This window comes from Papio anubis, chromosome X (genome assembly GCF_008728515.1).
Source record: "Papio anubis isolate 15944 chromosome X, Panubis1.0, whole genome shotgun sequence".
Taxonomy (NCBI): Eukaryota; Metazoa; Chordata; class Mammalia; order Primates; family Cercopithecidae; genus Papio; species Papio anubis.
Window position 1 is genome coordinate 123,182,468 of NC_044996.1, and position 19,741 is coordinate 123,202,208.

At 38.1% G+C, this 19,741-nt stretch overlaps 1 protein-coding gene and 1 long non-coding RNA gene across 3 annotated transcripts in view; one reads left to right on the plus strand and one right to left on the minus strand.

Annotated features, from left to right (window-relative positions):
• The first annotated feature begins 9,914 nt into the window (after positions 1-9,914).
• Positions 9,915-19,741, plus strand: part of LOC110742111 — a 54,144-nt gene continuing 44,317 nt past the window's right edge. Inside the window, exons 1-2 of the long non-coding RNA XR_002519463.2 lie at positions 9,915-9,958; positions 13,586-19,476. This is a non-coding gene — a long non-coding RNA (uncharacterized LOC110742111). The remainder of the gene's footprint in view (positions 9,959-13,585; positions 19,477-19,741) is intronic.
• The window catches only part of PHEX (phosphate regulating endopeptidase homolog X-linked), a 226,664-nt gene continuing 222,968 nt past the window's right edge, over positions 16,046-19,741 (minus strand). For both annotated transcript variants that reach the window (XM_009197333.4, XM_003917492.5), the window contains one exon: positions 16,046-19,466. In XM_009197333.4, the coding sequence (XP_009195597.1) occupies positions 19,364-19,466 (103 nt within the window). In that variant the 3' untranslated portion in view covers positions 16,046-19,363. The remainder of the gene's footprint in view (positions 19,467-19,741) is intronic.

The window sequence follows — 19,741 nt, forward strand, 5'->3', positions numbered from 1 at the left end:
TCTTGTATTTGCCACCGTGAGCCTAACAGCTTCCCAGCACTAAGAACATATCTGATAAGATCAATGGTGATTAATAATGAAGACAATCTTTTGAAATTGTACAATGAAATGTGTTTACATTTGGAAGATCTGCATAATTTGGTGCACCCAATATTTTCCAAGTGCCCACGGTTTGGTGTTACAAAATCATAAATGTTTAAAAGACGCATTGAAATAAAGATAGCAATGGATTTTGTTGTAACAGAGTATGAAAACTTCACTGATGTGTTTTAGATTCTGCATTGCAGGTAATCTGTAACTGTTAATAGTGTATTGTATGTTTTTAAATCCTTGAGTAAATTTCAAGTGTTCTCACTACAGAAACTATGTTAATTATTTTGACTTCATTATTCCCCATTTTATTCATAAATCATGACATCACATTGTACCCCATAAATATATACAACTATAATTTATCAATTTACAATCAAAAACATTTCTTAAACTACCACTTGTTGAGTTTTGGTTTAGTTTCAGAGAATATTCACAGTTATCTAAAAACCTATTCAAATACCCTTATACACTTTCCCTTTTTCAACAATATATCTGTATGAAACTATATTTTCTTCCTATACTTCACCAAAACCAAATACAGATGCTCTTTGACTTACAATGGGGTTATGTCCTGATAAACCTATCATAAATTGAAAATAGCATAAGTCAAAAATGCATTTACTACACCTAACCTACTGAACATCATAGCTTAGCCTACCTTAAACATGTTCAGAACACTTACATTAGCTTACAGTTGGGCAAAATCATCTAATACAAAGTGTATTTTATTATAAAGGGTTGAGTATCTCATGGACTTTACTGACTACTGTACTGAAAGTGAAAAACAGAATGGTTGTATGGGCCCTTGAAGTATGGTTTCTAGTGAATAGGTATCACTTTCACAACATTGTAAAATCGAAAATCCTAAGTTGTACCATTGTAAGTTGGGGTCCATCTGTATTAAAAGAGATTGAATGCAGAAACAATGAAGAATCAGCTGTCTTCTATTAAACCAGACATTAAAGAGATTTGCAAAAATTTAAAACAATCCCACTCTTCTCACTAATGTTTTGAAAGATATAGTTATTTTTCATAAAAATGTGTTATGTACATTAATGTATAATGGGTTTGTTATTGTTATTTTTAAATTTAAACTTTTTTTTTTTAAGTTTCTTGATAGACGTATTCCACATAAACAAAAGCTCTTTGGGGTCCTCAATAATATTTAAGAGGGTAGGGTAGAGGAGTCCTGCAAGTAAAACGTTTGAGAACTGCTGCTCTAGGTGATCTTTAGTGCCCTTCTCTTCCAGAGACAGCGCCATCCCTTCCCTCATCCACTGCCCTAAGCTCTGTCCCAGAGGTCCCGGAACATTCCCATCTTCTAAATTAGCTGATGGTGGCATGAGGAAGGGAAAGAAAGATCAAAACCACTTTCAGCCAAGCACTGTGTCATGTACTTAACATGTATATCTCATTTAACCCTCACAACAGCCCTGTGAGGTAATAATAATAATAATATGACCAAATAGTGGGGCAGCAGGACACATAAAGAGCCAACATCATTGTAAGGGTGAGCAAAGCCACATGCTGGCTAAGTATTCGACCAAATAAATAAAAACATCTTAAATACAGTTACAGCACTACTAATTTTTGAGTACATGGTGGTGATGCTATACCTAAATAAATTTCATTGTAAAGCATTAGCAAATTCATAAAAGCATCTGATCACCATGGTATTTTTTAAAATGTTAATCAATGAACCACAACACACTTGTTTATTGACAATGGAAAGGGAACAAAGAGATCTTCATCTTGAAGAATATTGAGAATCACCGCACCGTAGCATTGTAAACTACGCTGAAGCCATAGCAAACTCAGTACATCCAGAACAATGCTAAGCTCTTTGGAATGATTTCCTTAACTCTAAAAGTCCACCTTTGCCATCAAAGTATTTAAGACACTAGTCAGGGAAGACAACAGATACATATTGAAGCCAACTAACAGCCCAGTACAATATAAGATTAGATGAGGGAAACTGACAGAAAGTGCTGTAAGAGATCTGGGGACATAAAGAACTTTTGGTCAAGGTGATCTTGGATAAACTAAGATCAGATCTTCATCTTTCAAGATAAGATTTAAATGGGCAGAGAGGAGAGTCACTGACCTTCCAAGTCAGGCAACAACATGGACAAAGACAGACATAGAAAGGGCAATATGCTTGACTCAATAGAGGACTCATAAAGAAGCAGTGGGAGATGTGGTTGGGAAAGCTAGTTTAGGGCCAAATGTTGGAGGGTCTGGATGGACTAAGAAGCATATAAACTTATCCCTATAGGTAATTCAAAATCCTCAAGTAAAAATATAAAAGAAAGACAGCAGAATGTGGCGTAGATTGGCAAACAGGAATAGGAATTGAAAGTCCTATTAGGAAGCAATTTACAGTTCAGGACTGAGATTGTTCAGGTTTGACTGGGGAAAATAGAAGCAAAAAGGAATGAGCGTGAGAGACATTGAAGAGTCACAGTTTGGTGATGAAGGCAATGGAGAGGAGGGAAAGAGAGAGGACTCACTCAAAGTTTTCAAGCCCAAGAGACTGTCACATGGTCCAACGAGGGAGGGACCATTTGGGTCGGGGCCCATCTGCTTCCTCTACACCCTCTTAAGTTTGATCCTAATCCACTACAAGGTCTGAGGCACATGTTTAGTGACATGGAAGAGTTTTGACTTAGTCTGACAACGTAATCTGAACAGTATCCTGAACTTACTGCTGGTCAGTTCTTCAGCTGTTCATGAGATGCCTGCCCCTTCCCGGCCCAGGACGGTAAGATCTGGATTTGTTTCAAAGGCTGCAGCTGCCCACTCACTACTCAGCACACATCCAGGCCTGCTCCCCTTACAGAACAATTCCTCTGGATTCTCCCTGGGCCTTTGAACCAGCAAGGACTTCGGGCTTGGCTTTCTTGTTTTTTGAGGATGCAGCCTTGGATTGGGGCCTTGGTTTTGGACTCAGTTGTACTCAGCTTTATTCCACAGCTGTGGGCAAGCAACACCTACCTCCACTCTCCCTGTTGCTTTCTCAGAATATTTTTCAACCTGCCTTGTCCCCATCAGTTGGAGAACAAGATCAGATAGAGTTTTTGCATAGTACTAGGTTCAGTTCTGAAAAGCGTTCGGCAACAGTTAAAGGAGATCGTAGAAATGGTAAGAAGGAGAAGGAAAGGAAAAAGCTAAAGATGAAAATTTTCAGTCTGGAGAATGGGAGGGAGGATGGCACGATGATGAGATAATCATCTTTGGGTACAGAAAGGGCTCTGCTGGAGAGAGGAAGCCTGGCTGCCCTCCCATCTGGCCAAGGGCAGACCAAGGGCTTAGTTACAGCATGGGGGATTTACGTAAGATAAAAGAATTTCTTGAACAAATGCGGAAATGGGTTTCAGAGGGGGTTTGTGTAATTGCCTTCACGGGAGATGGCTAAGAATAGCATAGCTCCTCCAGCAGCCGGAAGGCAAAGAGGTGTTCTGTGGACAGGCAGGAGGTGAACTTGGGTCATTTGTTGTTGCGCCTTCCATAACTCCTACCCTCTTGTTTTTCTATAGGAATACACATTTCTGCACTCTGTTGGGCCCCTGTGGAAGAACTCTGAACCCTTCTCCAGAACAAGGGCTCTTGGCCAATTCCTGGTATTTTTAGAAAATCAGCCTGTAAAGACTTTGCCCCCGTGGCTACCAGAGCACTGTAGTGGTGATCATTTTAAAAGCCATAGAGGTAATTTCTGACTAAATGATATCCTAGGCAGACTCAAAAATTGTTTCTTGAACTGAAGGGTTGCATGGCTGGGTTTTAATTAGAATGGATTAACACAGTGTTCCCATTTATAAAAGCCAAAATTGAAAAGAAGGAAATGCAATGAGGTAATTAAAGTGAGGAAAACATCCTCTGGATCCTCCCCCACCCAAATGGAACCATTAAAAAGACAGGGAAAATGAAATAAACATTTGTTATTTTTTGTAGACCTTGATAATGTCTGTATATAAAATCTCAAGAGTGTCACATAGCTGTTTAAGTTTCTAGAGTGTATATACATACATGTATGTTTTTTCATGTGTGTACATAGTTTGGTACTATATAATCATAAACACATACACAGATTGTTTTTTGTTTACAATAGTATATGACAGTATATATAGGTAACACTTTTTTTTTTCCTTTTTTCTCTCAACTGACTGATTTGGCAAAATCAAGGAGTTTGCATGGTAGTGCAATAAGATGACCTACATGATTCACCGCTGCAAAATTTTGAAATGTGTCATTGGGTTTTCATTCCAAGCAGCAATGGAAAATCACTGGTAAGCGTTCTCTTGTTCGTCATGGCAACATCCTTTGATGGATACACCTGGAGAAAGGTGTTAAAGGGGGGAAATAAGGACAAAGGCCACGTGTGTTTTATCATTTATCAAAATTAAGGTTCTGCCACATTTTTACTAGAAAAAAAAAAGTACCGTGCCTACATATCAATTTCAAACCCATCAATTACTGAGTCCTGTCAGAACAATTGTCTCCTCATTAGCTCTCATGTCTGTCCCTACTTCTCCATCCAATACCACCAGCCTGTTATGTCTCCCATGGATTACTGCAATGGCCTCCTGGCTGGTACCCCAGGCTCCAGTCTTCTTAACCCTCTTCAGGTATTTCTCACACCATCACCATCTTACTCTTTATTAAGTAGAAACTTAATTGTGTCACCTGTTTGATTTAAATTGGTCAGTGGTTCCCAGATGCCTACAAGATTAAGTCCAAGCTCAGTATCATGACCCTTTAAGATCTTTCTCTGGCCTTTGCCAAACTCTCTTGCTTATCATTAACCCCTCCTCAGCTACTCTCCAAGCTCTAGCTCCAGCAAGCTCTGTCCACTCCCTCCCAGTGGGTTCTCTTTCTTTCCCTACCACACCTTTTTGCTTTTGAGCAGCCTGGCCTCTCTCCCTGGAACTGTCTGCCATCCACTTCCTTCCCTGGCTGTCTCTAATGGATGCTACACAACTCAGGTCCAGCTTCATCTCTTCCAGGAAAGCTTCCCAGCCAGGACCCCACACCAAGTTTAGTCTCTTACCTATGTTCCTACAACAAGTACAGCATTACCTACCATTGCCAGCAGAAAAGGGCTCCAAAAATGAGGGGAGAAAACCTTTTTAAAAGAATTTGATATTCAGTATTTCCCTAGAAAAGCATCAAAGTGATTGTTGTGGGGAAAAAAATGAGGATTTACTTGGACTTTCTTGTATTTAACGTTAATTTTTTAAAAACTTTTTTTTTTTTTTTTTTTTTTATTGAGACGGAGTCTCGCTCTGTCGCCCAGACTGGAGTACAGTGGCCGGATCTCAGCTCACTGCAAGCTCCGCCTCCCGGGTTTACGCTATTCTCCTGCCTCAGCCTCCCGAGTAGCTGGGACTACAGGCGCCAGCCACCTCGCCCGGCTAGTTTTTTGTATTTTTTTTAGTAGAGACGGGGTTTCACCGTGTTAGCCAGGATGGTCTCGATCTCCTGACCTCGTGATCCGCCCGTCTCGGCCTCCCAAAGTGCTAGGATTACAGGCTTGAGCCACCGCGCCTGGCCTTTTAAAAACTTTTTGATGCAATACACATACATATACAAAAGTGCAGAAATCATTAATGTAGAAAGCATCTAGATCAAGAAACCCAACATCACCAGAACTTCAAAAGCCCCACCTTGTGAACACTTCCAGTTCCTAATCCCCAAGGGGTAACTACTCCTCTGACTTCTAACAGATTGGTTTTGCATATTTTTATATTTTATGTAAGTAGAATCATAAAGTATGTTCTCTCTTGTGTTTGGCTTCTTTCGTCCAACATTATGTTTGTGAGAAACACTCATCTTGTTGCATGTAGTTGCAGTTTGTTTGTTCTTGTTATTGTAGATCAATATTCAATTATTTACCTTCTCTATTGTTGATGGGCATTTGGATACTTTCTGTTTTGGGACTCTTATAAATAGTGCTTCTATGAAATTCTTCCACGTCTTTTGGTGAACATAGGTGTGCATTTCTGCTGGGTAAACATTAGGTTAAACAATATAAAATTGCCAATATTCAACCATTGTTTACCTACTAAGATGACAACTTACTACCTAGGAGTGGATTGCTGGGTCATTGGATACAAGTATATTCAGCTTTAGAAGATACTGTTAAATAGTTTTCCAAGGTGGCCATACAAACGTATGCTCCCTCCAGCAATCTATGAGAGTTCTGCTTGTCTCAATGCTTTTTGATTTGAGCCATTCTAGTGGGGAGGGGGTAAATAGTTGAATCATGTTGTGGCTTAAATTTGCATTTCCTTCATGACTGGTGAAGTTAAGCACTTTTCCATCTATTTGTTGGCAATTTGGAATATCCTCTTTTGTGGTTAGCTCAAGTCGTCTGCCCAATTTTCTATTGAGTTGTCTGCCTTATTCATTTTGTATTATTTTTATTTCACAGCTGAGGGCATTAGAATGTTTTCATTGCTTAGCTCTATAAATACTTTTATCCAATTTTATTTCCAAAGAACTCTGTGTTCACCTCTATCCAATTATATATTACACTGCTGAAATTTTATTTATATATCTACTGTTCCTTATGAGTACAGTAATTTTCAAATTGTTAAACGATTGGAAACTGTAACCTAATTCATCATATTTCCAACCTTAGAATAATATCTATTAAGTGCTTCAATAAATATTTGTTCAGTTAACTGATATACACTTAACACTGTGTTCCTCCTAAATTTGTGTTAACTGTTTTGTACTTCCCTGTATAAAGTTTATTTCAGTAAGACAAATTGTGTGAATTATTCTGCCCATCTCCATTACCTTACAAAGGAACACTGCTACTTGCAAACATACAAAGATGAGGATCAGAGAATAGCAGAATTGTTTTCTAGTTAAGTAAGTGTCTATGAATAATAAGCAACAAAAACTTACCTAATTGATAAGAAAAAAATTTTTTTTTATTATTAAACTTTAAGTTCTGGGATACATGTGCAGAATGTGCAGGTTTGTTACATAGGTATACATGTGCCATGGTGGTTTGCTGCACCCATCAACCTGTCATGTACATTAGCTATTTCGCTCAATGCCATCCCTCCCCTAGCCCCCCCACCACCAACAGGCCCCGGTGTGTGAGATATTCCCCTGCCTGTGTCCCTGTGTTCTCATCGTTCAACTCCCACCTATGAGTGAGAACATGCAGTGTTTGATTTTCTGTTCTTGTGTTAGTTTGCTGAGAATGATGATTTCCAGCTTCATCCATGTTCCTGCAAAGGACATGAATTCATCCTTTTTACGGCTGCATAGTATTCCATGGTGTGTACGTGCCACGTTTTCTTTATCCAGTCTATCACTGATGGGCATTTGGGTTGGTTACAAGTCTTTGCTATTGTGAGCAGTGCTGCAATAAACATGTATGTGCATGTGTCTTTATAGTAGAATGAGAAAAAATCAAAATCTTAATAGCTTAATGGGTAAAGGGCCTTGATATGTGTGTAATTTATATCAAGAGAGGTAAAAACAAAAAAGTGAATTGGTAAAATTAAACGACCAGTCACACTTTATTTATTTATTTATTTATTTATTTATTTATTTATTTACTTACTTACTTACTTACTTACTTACCTACTTACTTCAGGTTTTCTGTCACCCAGGATGGAGTGCAGTGGTGCATTCATGACTCACTGCAGTCTCAACCTCCCGGGCTCAAGTAATCCTCCCTTCTCAGCCTCTCCAGTAGCTGGTACTACAGGTGCGCATTCTACTATGCCCTTCTAATTTTTATATTTTTTGGTAGAGATGGGGTTTCACTATGTTGCCCAGGCTGGTCTTGAACTCCTGGGATCAAGCAATCCATCTGCTTCAGCCTCTCAAAGTGCTGGGATTACAGGCGTGAGCCATTCCATTCAGGCTTATTTATTTAATGGATGCAAAAATTACTGAAAATGAAATTAATAACATCTAAAGCTGATAAGGTTTTTGTAAATGTGGTACCTTCTTACGCTGTTCTTCATTGTGCTTTTTATTAGAGCTGATGGTTTACGCATCTTCTTCCCACATTATATTGTAACTTTCTTATGAGCAGGACCTACTTCTGATCCAGTCCTATTGTAAAACCGGTAGGTACCCTCATGCATACAACCTTATTAGAATGCAATTTGTTAGTGCATTTCAAAAGCCACAACAGCATATACATGCCTCCTTTGATGAAGTAAATTCACTCTTAAGTATTTAAGGAAACAATCTATAGGAAAGAAAATAAAATAAATATTAATAAATATTAACATTTTCATTTCTATTATTTACCATAGTGATAAATGAAATCAATAAATTTCTAAATAGAAACAGTTGAACAAATTATGTCACAGAAACTCTAAAGAATATCATTCTGCCATTAAAAGTGGAAGATTTTGCCAGGTGTGGTGGCTCCTGCAATCCCAGCACCTTGGGAGGCCGAGGCAGGCGGATCATGAGGTCAGGAGTTCCAGACCAGCCTGGCCAACATGGTGAAACCCCATCTCTACTAAAAATACAAAACTTAGCCAGGCGTGGTGGCATGTGCCCATAATCCCAGCTACTCGGGAGGCTGAGGCAAGAGAATCACTTGAACCCAGAAGGCGGAGGTTACAGTGAGACGAGATCGCACCACTGTATCCAGCCTGGGTAACAGAGTGAGACTCCATCTCAAAAAAAAAAAAAAACAACAAACAAAAAACAAAAAAAAAAAACCAGAAGATTTTGAAGCACCTATGGATGTAGGCCGATGCTATTAGATGAAAAAGATTCAAAATCATATTATCCTCAGAATAAAATTATGCCATATAATTATACATGGGGCCATGGGAAAACACAAATACAAAAGAAATAGGTGGAAATTTCAAAGTAACAGGATGATGCAGAGTTTCTTTCTTAAATTTTATTATCATTCATTCACTCATTTCCCCTCCGCTCCTCTCCTGGACACAGCCACCATCATTTCTTGCTGGGATGATAGCAACCACTTCCTAACTGATCTTCATGCTTCTTCCCCTGTTCAACCACAGTCTGTTCTCAACACAGCCAGAGTCATCATGGAAATCACAGGTTGGATCTTGTCACTTTTCTGCTCAGAAGTCTCCAATGGCTTCCCATCTCACACAGAGTGAAAAAAAAAGAGTTCTTACAGCAGCCTGTATGACCATGGACAAGCTGAATGTTGTTTTCATCCAGACATCATCTCATTCTGCACCCTTCCTTGCTCGCTCTGCTCCAGCCACACTAGTCTCCTTGCTCTTCTACAAATGTCCTGGGACGCTTCTACTTCTAAGTCTTTGGACTCACTCCTGCCTCTGCCTAGAAGCCTCTTCTGCAAGATAGGTTCTTTGCTCAAACATCTTCCTGACCATGCTATTTAAATTTGCAACACTCTGACATCCGCATATTATATCCTCCTCTCTCCTTCATAACAACTACTATATCACGTTTCACTTATTTATTTTATTTTCTGACTCCTAGAGTATACGCTCTATGGAAGCAAGACCTTCTATCTGTTTGGTTTACTGCAATATCCTCAGCAGCCCCTAAAGAGTGCCAAGCACATAGTAAATGATCAATATTTCTTGGTGAAATGAAGGAACAAATTTACTAAATGTTTATTCAAGGGCCTGTTATTTTTAAGACCCTGTGCTGAGTGCTAGAAATATAGTAGTGATACTAGAAATATAGTAATAAACAAAAGAAAGGCTTATTTTTTGTTTTGTTTTGTTTTGTTTTGTATTGTTTTAGGGACAGGGTCTCACTGTGTCATCCAGGCTGGAATGCAGTGGCGCAATCATACCTCACTACAGCTTCAACCTCCTGATCTCAAGCCATCCTCCAGCTTCAGCTTCCTGGGTAGCTAGGACTACAGGTATGCTCCACGATGCCAAGCTGCCTTTTTTTTTTTTTTTTTTTTTTTTAAGAAACTGGGTCTCACTATATTGCCCAGTCTGGTATCAAACTCCTGGCCTCAAGCAATTCTCCCACCTCGGCCTCCCAAAGTGCTGGGATTACAGGTGCGGGCCAACATGCCTAGCCCAAGAGGAAGTTTTAATATCATGGGACTTACAAGACAGTGGAGGAAGACAAACAATAGGAAAGAAGAGAGAGAGGAAAGGAGGGAGGGAGGGAGGAAGGAAGGAGAAAACTAGCAACAGTGGTAAGATCTATGAAGGTGCGAGCCAGGTGAGGTGATAGACCACATAGTTAAGGGGCCTAACTTCGACGAAGTTATGTGAAAGACATACAAAAAGCATTTCAGGCAAAACAGCAAAGGCCCTGAGACTGAGAAGATAGGAGAAAGTTTAGTAAATTTACAGAAACAGAAAGACCACCAATGTAGCTAGAAAAAGGCTATGAAGAAGTGACAGCAGAAGCAGAGAGCCAGGTCCTGTAGGCCCTTTAAGTCAGGGAAAGTTGTTTGGATGTTGTTGTAAACACAATGAAAAAAAATTGCTAAAGGTTTTTTAAGCAGAGGAATGACAAGGCTGTTGTAATATTGTTCGTGAAGTTTTGGGCTAAAGTCGCCAGAGTCCTGGATTACTCCAATTGCAATATGACAACTAGCACTCTGCCTCATGTGTTGCAGGCAGACATTAAATGACAGTTGATTTTTTTCCTTATTCTAAATATCACTTAGTACATATCACCAACTGACCTAGGTGAGGGAATACCTTTATTATTACCACCTTTTGTAGTTTTAATATGCTGAATGTTTTAAAATGGTTTTTATTCAATGCTTATAATAAAATTGAGATACTGAACATTCTGTTCCTAAAAAACCATTTATCCTCAAAGAGGTTTTTGATTGATTTCTTCCCAACAAGCTCTGTGCATTAACTCAAACTCAATCTGCACCAGAGGCTCTATGTGTGTGCAAATGAGAGTTGAAATGTGAATCTCCAAGGAGCAAGCTTGGCCCTTGTTGATATGTAAAAATTTCCTCCAGAGCATTTGTGACAAATCCACTCTAGCATTCTCCTAGATGTACTCCTAGGCAACTTTGGAAGGTACACAGAGATAGGTTCCTTTAATCTCAAATGAATTTTCCAAAGGCTAAGTTCTATGTCTTTAGGAGAAATGAAAAATACCAAATGTTCATGTGTGTTTATTTTATTAAATTAGCTAAGAAAAAATAGGATGGGTTTCTGTGTTAAATCTCCTAATATTCAACAGTTTAAAGGAAACTTTAGACTCTTTAGTTACAGACATTACTGGGGAAAGGCAATAATTCCATATAGAACTGTATCTATAGCAGCATTTCTTTCCAAATAAATTTTTATTAAATATCCCCATTAAAAAATGAAATGTAGACTTCCAGTTGAATGTAGGAGACTCGGATGTAGATCCGCTCACTCTCTCACACAAAAAAGCTAAAAATATATTTTTTGAAAGGTATAAGCCCACATAGACAAAAATAATGGACCCCTACTAGAAGCAAACTGAAATACTCTGTAGAATACCAGAAAGACTCAGAATTTGGAAGCTCTAGGTAACAGTAAATGTCAGAATGCATGATAAAGTTACAAGCGCTGGCAAGGATGTGGAGAAAAGGGAACCCTTACACACTGTTGGTGGGGATGTAAATTAGTACAGCCATTATGGCAAACAGTATGGAAGTTCCTTAAAAAATTAAAACTAGAACTACCATATGATCCAGCAGTCCCACTACTGAGTATATACGCAAAGGAAATGAAATGAGTATGTTGAAGAGCTATCTGCACTCCCATGTTTATTGCAGTACTGTTCACAATAGCCAAGACGTAGAATCAACCTAAACATCAATCAAGGCAGGAATAATGTGGTATATATACAGAAGGGAAAATTATTTAGCCATAAAAAATAATGAAATTCTGTTACATGTGACAACATGGATGAACCTGGAGCACATTATGTTAAGTGAAATAAGCCAGACAACAAAAAGATAAATACTGCATGATGTCACTCTGGTGAAATCTCAAAAGTGGTTCTCATAGAAGTAGAGAGTAGAATAGTGGCTGCCAGAGACTGGGGGGTGGGGAAGATAGGGAGAGGTTGTTCAAAGGATACATAATTACAGTTAGATGGAAGGAATTAATTCAAAAGATCTATTGTACAGCAAGGTGACTGTAGTTAATGATGATTTATTATGTTCTTGAAAAATGCAAAGAGAGTGAATGTTAACTGCTCTCCCCACAAAAAATAACTGCATGAGGTAATGCAATCGTTAGGGAGATTTAACCATTCCATAATGTGTATATATACTTCAAAACATCATGTTGTACATGATAAATACACACAGTGTTGTCAAATCTTAAAAAAATAATTAAAAAGAATGCATCATAGAGTCAAAACCAAGGTGATTGCTTAAAACTCTCTCAACTACCCATAGGCAGGACCACAAAGATTTTGTTCTCTGGAGAAAGTAACCTGCAAACTTTTCGGTTGCAGGGACTGAACAGAGAGGGTGAGGGTAATCATGGGGCTGAACACAGGTAGATTTCAGGGAGGTCTGCCAACTGAACTGAGGGGATGCCCCAGCCTGGACATCCAGGACTTAGAGTCACCATAGTTAATGTTTGCCTAAGAAAGCACTCAGACCAAACTGGATTCAAATCCACGCTGCCAGTTGCTAGCTAAATGATCATGAATGAAGTCATTAACCTCTTCAAGCCTCAGGTCTCTTACCTGTAAAGTAGAGATAATAATATGTATCCGAGTTGTTGTGATAATTAAATTAGATAATATAAAAAAGGTATTTAGTACATGTTTGGCACATTATACATAATAAATGGTAGCAAGCATTATCAGTAAAGAGCAGGGTCTAGAATCCTTTCTGAAGGACTTGAAACTACCATTAAGTATATGTAAACTGACTCCTTTCTTTACATTATTTTCTGACAGATTACTATAGAAGTATAACCTGAAGTCTTCAGTAAGTCACAGGTTACAATCACGTTTGGTCAGGAGAACATTCCAGAATGGGCTCTGAAGTTAGACAAAATTGACTATTTCTGGCTCTTGCAATTACTAATGTGGTCTTGACAAGTCACGTGTTTCTCACCTGTGAAGTTGGAATAGCAACAACTATGTGCAAGATTGTTGCGAGGATTGGCCATAAAGCAGGCATGCCCCAGCAGAGTGCCTAGGACATAGTGGGTGTCAACAAACAGAAGCCATTTTCACTATGATTATTATTAGGCCAAAAAAAATTATAAATGCCAATTGAAAATCTGATCAACTTTGGAATAAATATGCTTTGGGCTATTTTTGCCATTCATCAAATATCACTGGGGTGGGAGGGTTGTCTGACTGTTATCCAAGTACTGGGATTCCACTGACTTCTAAATCAATTTGGAAATTAACACAGTGTACTTCTAAGTGGTAAACTATACGTCTTTTTTTGTCTAGGACATTTGCAGACATTTCAGCCAAACTGGCAGGGAAAATGATACTCAATATTTTAGGTAGCTTTTTACACTGGGATTTTAACTTATGCAGTTTTTCTTTCTCTGTAAAGTGGAGTCTCTGGCCAGAATTAATTAGAACAGCACTTTTGTGGCTTGTACATGGACACTCATCTTCATTTCTTGGACTCTGAGCCTCAATTTCTCATTCAAGTGGAGAAAGCATATAACAAGAATATGGTGAGTAGTATTTTTCATCTCATAATCAATGGAGAAGTAAAAACTATTATATATAAATTCTCTGAAAATACTGGAAAATATTGCACTTTCAACAATATTTTGTAGGATATTTTAGTTACTTTATCAATGGTATATATTTTAAAAGCTTAGAACATTTTATAAATTCATGGCTTTGCCACAGATTCTTATGTTCAGTTACCTTTCTAATTGAACCAATTAACAAAACAAAATACACATTCAAATGAAACATGTATCTAAACCATTTAGGAATAATTAAAATTATAGATCAGGTTTTCTTTCACTGATCACAAATCATGGTAATGCTTTTGTGGTGCTCATTTCCGGGCTCACTTTGGTGTGTTTATTAAAGCACGGTATTGTCAGATCACAGGGAGTATCTCATTTTCATTTTCATATCTCCAATTCTAAAGGGAATTAAATTATCCAATTAAGCTGTTAATTAAAAAGACTCCTACAGAATAAACTGCAGGCTACCAATGGCATTTTCAATTTTCATTGTGCTGTGCTCAAAAGCAATTTTCTAAATTCAAAAGAACTCGAAGTGACTGCCCGGTACTTCACTTTATAAGGTGTGACTGGGAATGCTCCCTGAGAACTAAACCCATTTGTTCTTCATTCTGGGCACACAGCTAGACTACATGTCCCAGCCTCCCCTGCAGTTAGATTTAGCCAATGGAATATGAGCAGAAGTAATGTAGGCAACTTCAAGGACTATCGCAAATCTTCCACTCAATATCTTCCATGGCCTTTTTCCCTCCACTGGCTTCTTATAGATGAGCATACTTTCAATCATGTGTTGAAAATGGCAGAACCATAATATGGAAGGAGACTGGGTCCCTGAGTCACCAGTTAGAGGAGAGAAACTCACTGATAATTAATACCCATTATGTGTGTAATGAAAACAAGAAATAAACTGGGTTAACCCATTGAGATTATCTGTTTCTACAGCTAGTGTGATCTTAATAATAAAAAAAAAAAAGCAAGTGAACTTGAGGCGCATGCAAATATCTTAAACCTAATTGGAAATAGCCTCTTGCAAATTTTGATCAGGTCCACTTAGATACATATCTAACACTGTCATTTATATGCATCTTTCCTTGTGCCACTTCCCTATACACAAAAATTCTCATTTCATGGATCAGCTTAGAAACTAGAATAAACTCTCCAAGAAGGGCACAACAGGCCGTGCTCAGCTGCTTATTACCCACAATCTCTGTGCCCTGTGATGTCCATTTCCTGTACATGATGATGGTATGAGCTATGACATAGAAGGGCTGACCTGGGATCCTACAAACCAGTACTTTTCCAGATCTTAGAACATATCAGTGCCAGAAAGGTGTTTAAAATAATCAACAGGGGACTCAATTTGCACTGTCAGCATAACCCTAAAAGACACCACAGAGAAATCAGTATAAATTCTATTGTACGCCTCTGGATTTGTCTGAACTCAGGGAGGCAGTCAGGCATGCAGAGTCCCATACCACTCAGTCATTGTCTAACGGTCACCAGACACTTCCAGTTCTCTGAAAGTACATCAGGCAAAGGGGCTCCAGTAGCATGAGGGCAGCCATCCTAGCGAGTCAAAGCCAATTAGAAAAAAAAAGCAGAGCGAAAATGAGGTAAGGGCACCCAGTAAAAGGAATTTGCTGGGATCTGTGCAGAGGAAACACCAATAGTATCCACCAGACAAAAGCTGAATAATTCTTTCTCTGTGTTCCAAACCACAACCTGATTGACTTATATATCATAATCACTCAGTAGGGTTATTGAAACAGTTTATATATCCATCTCCCATGTTAGACCAGACTGTTCACTGAAGCCCAGACACTGTATATTATCCACCTAAATATAGCTGGTTTAGTGATTTAAATATGAGTGCGCAGTTACTGTGTGCTGGGAATGAATAACTGTAAATCGACTGGATTGTTAAAGAATGATGATAACACAGAGATTCTTTGATTTGATAGTAACTGTGATGTTCATTGTCACTTTTGTGAGATCAGCCCTATCCCCTATCACCGTTGATAATTTCCTCAGAGGCATCTCTTTCTCTATAGAAATATTATTACAAAGGCAGTAAACCATATCTGCTGACTTACATTCTGGAAGAAAATATAATGACAACCTCGTAAATACCTTCTTGTCTATGGAGAAAGTTACTGCATTCAAATCCCACTTTTCTAAGCCAAGAAAGCTAATATAGTACAGTTATTGTCCACTATTTTTTGGCAAATGTCGTGTAAAACAGGATGGAATATGTTAACAGATCTAATAGATTTTAATATTTTTAAAAAAGAAAGACACAGAAAGCCTTCAACCAACTATTTATTGTCCTTAAAATGATTGTTTACATCGTTTCATGAGTAGAAGAAAATACAACCAGTCTCACAATAACCATTTAGATATAAAATGTATAATCCAAGAACATCTCTCTTCAAACCAGTAGGACACTGTCACTGGTGATGAGAATGTTGTTATATGAAGCAATCGTATATTCTTCCATAATTTAATATGCAACTGAGGCATTATGTTAAAGGTATCAAGGAAGAAGCCTATCGTAAGTGATTATAGAAATACTGACTGAATAAATTTATTTAGAAATGGGATAATCTAAGGGATAGAGGTTAATCCACAGGTCAGTAGACCAAAGCCCAAAGACTACCTTTCCTTCCTGTGGGATACTTGACAAGAGATTTCAGGCTTCTCCACTTCTTTGGCACAAGCATAATCTGTCTGGCAAGCCATAGTTCCTAGTTGCTTCTTAGTGATGCTCCAGGGCTAAATAAGATAAAATTTATGTGCTATGCTTAAGCTCCATTGAGGCAAGGCACTAAATAAACTTCAGGATAATTTATGAATCGTGTTTGCATTAGTGATGTCCAAGTCCATCTCATAAAATGAATAAATGAGAACAGGAGGCCAATGCTGAGCACTTAGTGAAAAGCTCAGTATACTTTGGGCAATGGTGATGAGCCCAAATAAAACCACTTTATATCTAAAATAATTTTTTACTAATCCAGGAGATTTTCACAAACACAAAAACCCTAACTCCTTCCAATGCCCAGACAATAGTTCACTGGCAGAACATCTGGTGTGTGAATCAGAGAACTGTATTATAGCAGCCCTAGTCTGATATCTAATATCTAATATCCTTTTAATTTACCATCATTTTTTAAAAAACTTTATGGCTGTACTCCAGTGAATGTGCTTAGCGAGGAATGCCAAGATCCTGTCTTCTCTTCAGAGCCACATCCATAGGCCAGCTTCTCCCTACTTTTTTCTTTCCCTTCCAGTTGCATTTTACCTTTCTCTTTCTACCACTTCATCAGTGTCTGTTAATCTTAGCAATCTGTATCTAAGAGAAAGGACAGTGAGAATGTAATTGGAAGAGTTAAACATGAGCATATATTTGGAAATTCAATCCTTCTAATTGTTCTAGCTAGTAGTGATGATTTGGTATTGCTGCTTTTGGTTTGTTGTTTTGTTTTGCTTTGTTTTAGTAATGGACATCCTACCTACAATTTTCAGTATAACAACAGTTACAGCAAGTAAAGTGAATCAGGATAAGGTAAGCTTCTTATCTAGAAACTGTGAGGGCCCCAACTAATCACCCACCACTTTTGCTAAACCAACAAGTGACTTAATTTCTGTTTCCAAAGCCATAACTCTATGCTTTTATCAAACACTTTCTCTGACCTGCAGGAATGTGTTTATTTGGAGTTTATAAAGGAAATCTAGAAGGGAAACACTATTCATATAAGCATGACAAACCTCAGCTGATTTTAAACACCCAAGTGCAGGAATAAAACAGAGTATCTTATATGTCTATAAACCAAGTCAGAATGCTTCCTCCAGAGAAAAGACACATACATTCCCAACCTAATACTGCTTGTTTTTAGAAATACAAACTAAGGTCATATTAAGCCAGGTTAAGAGGAGGAGAAGGTAGCTGCCCTTCACAAGTTTATCCATTCAGAGAGGAAGAAGTCAAGGGGAAAATTGCTCTCCTCTGACTAATGCAGTATAATTGTTTCCTCATGATGGTGCCCCTCCATTTTTCTCCCTTCAAATGTTCCCATGGCTACAAAAGGACATGACATATACACACACACACACACACACACACATACATACATATATATGTATTTTAAAAAGAATCACAAATCGCAGGGACATAAAATGGCTTCCTGTGGTTAATCTGAATTTGTCATTTTGCTTTTGAGATTTTCCTATTGGCCCACTTAACCCAGCACCTCATGTATAATGAATAATGTAAAGGGGGTATGGGGATGCCTATTTTAAGAGACCAAAAATGCCAGGTAACAACTTTAAGGCCATTACAATTTTATTCTATACACACACACACACACACACACACACACACACACTCACTAATAAGAAAGGAGTTCACTTAGAAGGATAATGCTCTAAGGATAAAACACATAGTACTGCTCTTTCTCACAACTCTTTAGATGACTTGAAGAGTAAAAATTATGTTTATTTGGACTATGCAGGGAATTTTAAATTGAATCAATAAATTCCAGAATGTCATCAATCAAGAAATTTTTTTAAAAGAATTTTTTTAAAGAGAGGTAACATTCAGCTGAAACAGAAGGGCACATTTCTCCCTCCTCAATGTGATGTTTGTTCCTTTGCACTAAAGGGGAGTGAAAGTCATATGTTCCTAACGGGGAATCAGAAAATTGTTTTCTCAATGTCTGCTCATTTCAAAACCAGTACAATGCACACATATGAAGCTAATGAAACAAACAAGAATTAGACTAAAAAAAGTGTCTAGCAGACAATCACTGCAGTTCATACAGATTGGACAAAATTTTGGAGATTTCATCTCCTAGTTTCCCTGCTGTTACGTAACCAGGAGGTTTTACTTCTTCTGGGACCTAAAGATATATCCTCGTTCCCTTTTTTCTATTTCATAAACTCAAATCCGTTACCTAGTAGCCTTTCTGCCAGCTTTGTTCATGCTGACTTGAACAGGGCAATCTGCTACATCAGATGCAAGCTGTGAGACACGTTTTCATTCCAATAGACTCCAAAGATGAAGGCAAGAACTTCATCAAAAATTGTAAAATGGAGATCAAACATATTTCTAATTTAACTACCTTAGAGTCGAGGAATGCTGTGTAATTTCTGTCCATAAAAACTTGCACTGCATTCCACAGAGCAGCAAGCCCTCCCAGGTGTTCATGCACATGTCTTCATCGAGAGGCTACAAGTTTAATAGATTGAACTTTTAATGGATACATCAATTTAGGCTTCCCACAAAGCTATAGATTGAAATGGTATGTACCACATAACTGTGGCTAACACACTAAAATGGACAATAGCAACAATTTAGCAGATAGCATTTTAACAAAAGTAGCCTAGGGATTTATTTTTGTTGGTTTGATTTTCTAAAAAAACATACTTGGTTCATGCTTGTATTCCATTTTATAAGCTCTACAACTTTGAACAGATACGGTCTAGATCCAAGCAGGTCACCTACCCAAATAATGAAAATGCACTAAAAATGAAAGTCTCCAGGCCTAAAGCAATGGGCGATGAAGGCTCAGTGCAGCCTCTGCTGGCACTGTGCAACTGTCTCAGGATGCCACAAACCAGCGTCCCAGCTACCAGAGTCGGCAGGAGTCCATGCCTCTGTTCATCGTGGAATTGGGTGGACAGTTAAACGCTTTCTGGAATTCTTCAAAGTTACTAATTGCACCATTGACCCTGAAAAAAGGTATGTCAAAGCATATGTCATACAATTCTTGCACATCAACAGGTTCTGTATAAAACTATAGCAGAATATTGCTAAAAAGAATGTTGCCATTCTTTTAATCTATTTACAGGGAGACAACTAAAGCCCAAAATGATTAAGTAAATTTCCAAAAAAAATGAACAGACTAGAACCAGCATCTCCTGAGTGCCAAGCTAATGCCCCATTACTCTTCCAACAGTCTTCAAATTCTTATAAAACTGTATTGTCACCAGTATTAGTTTTTCTA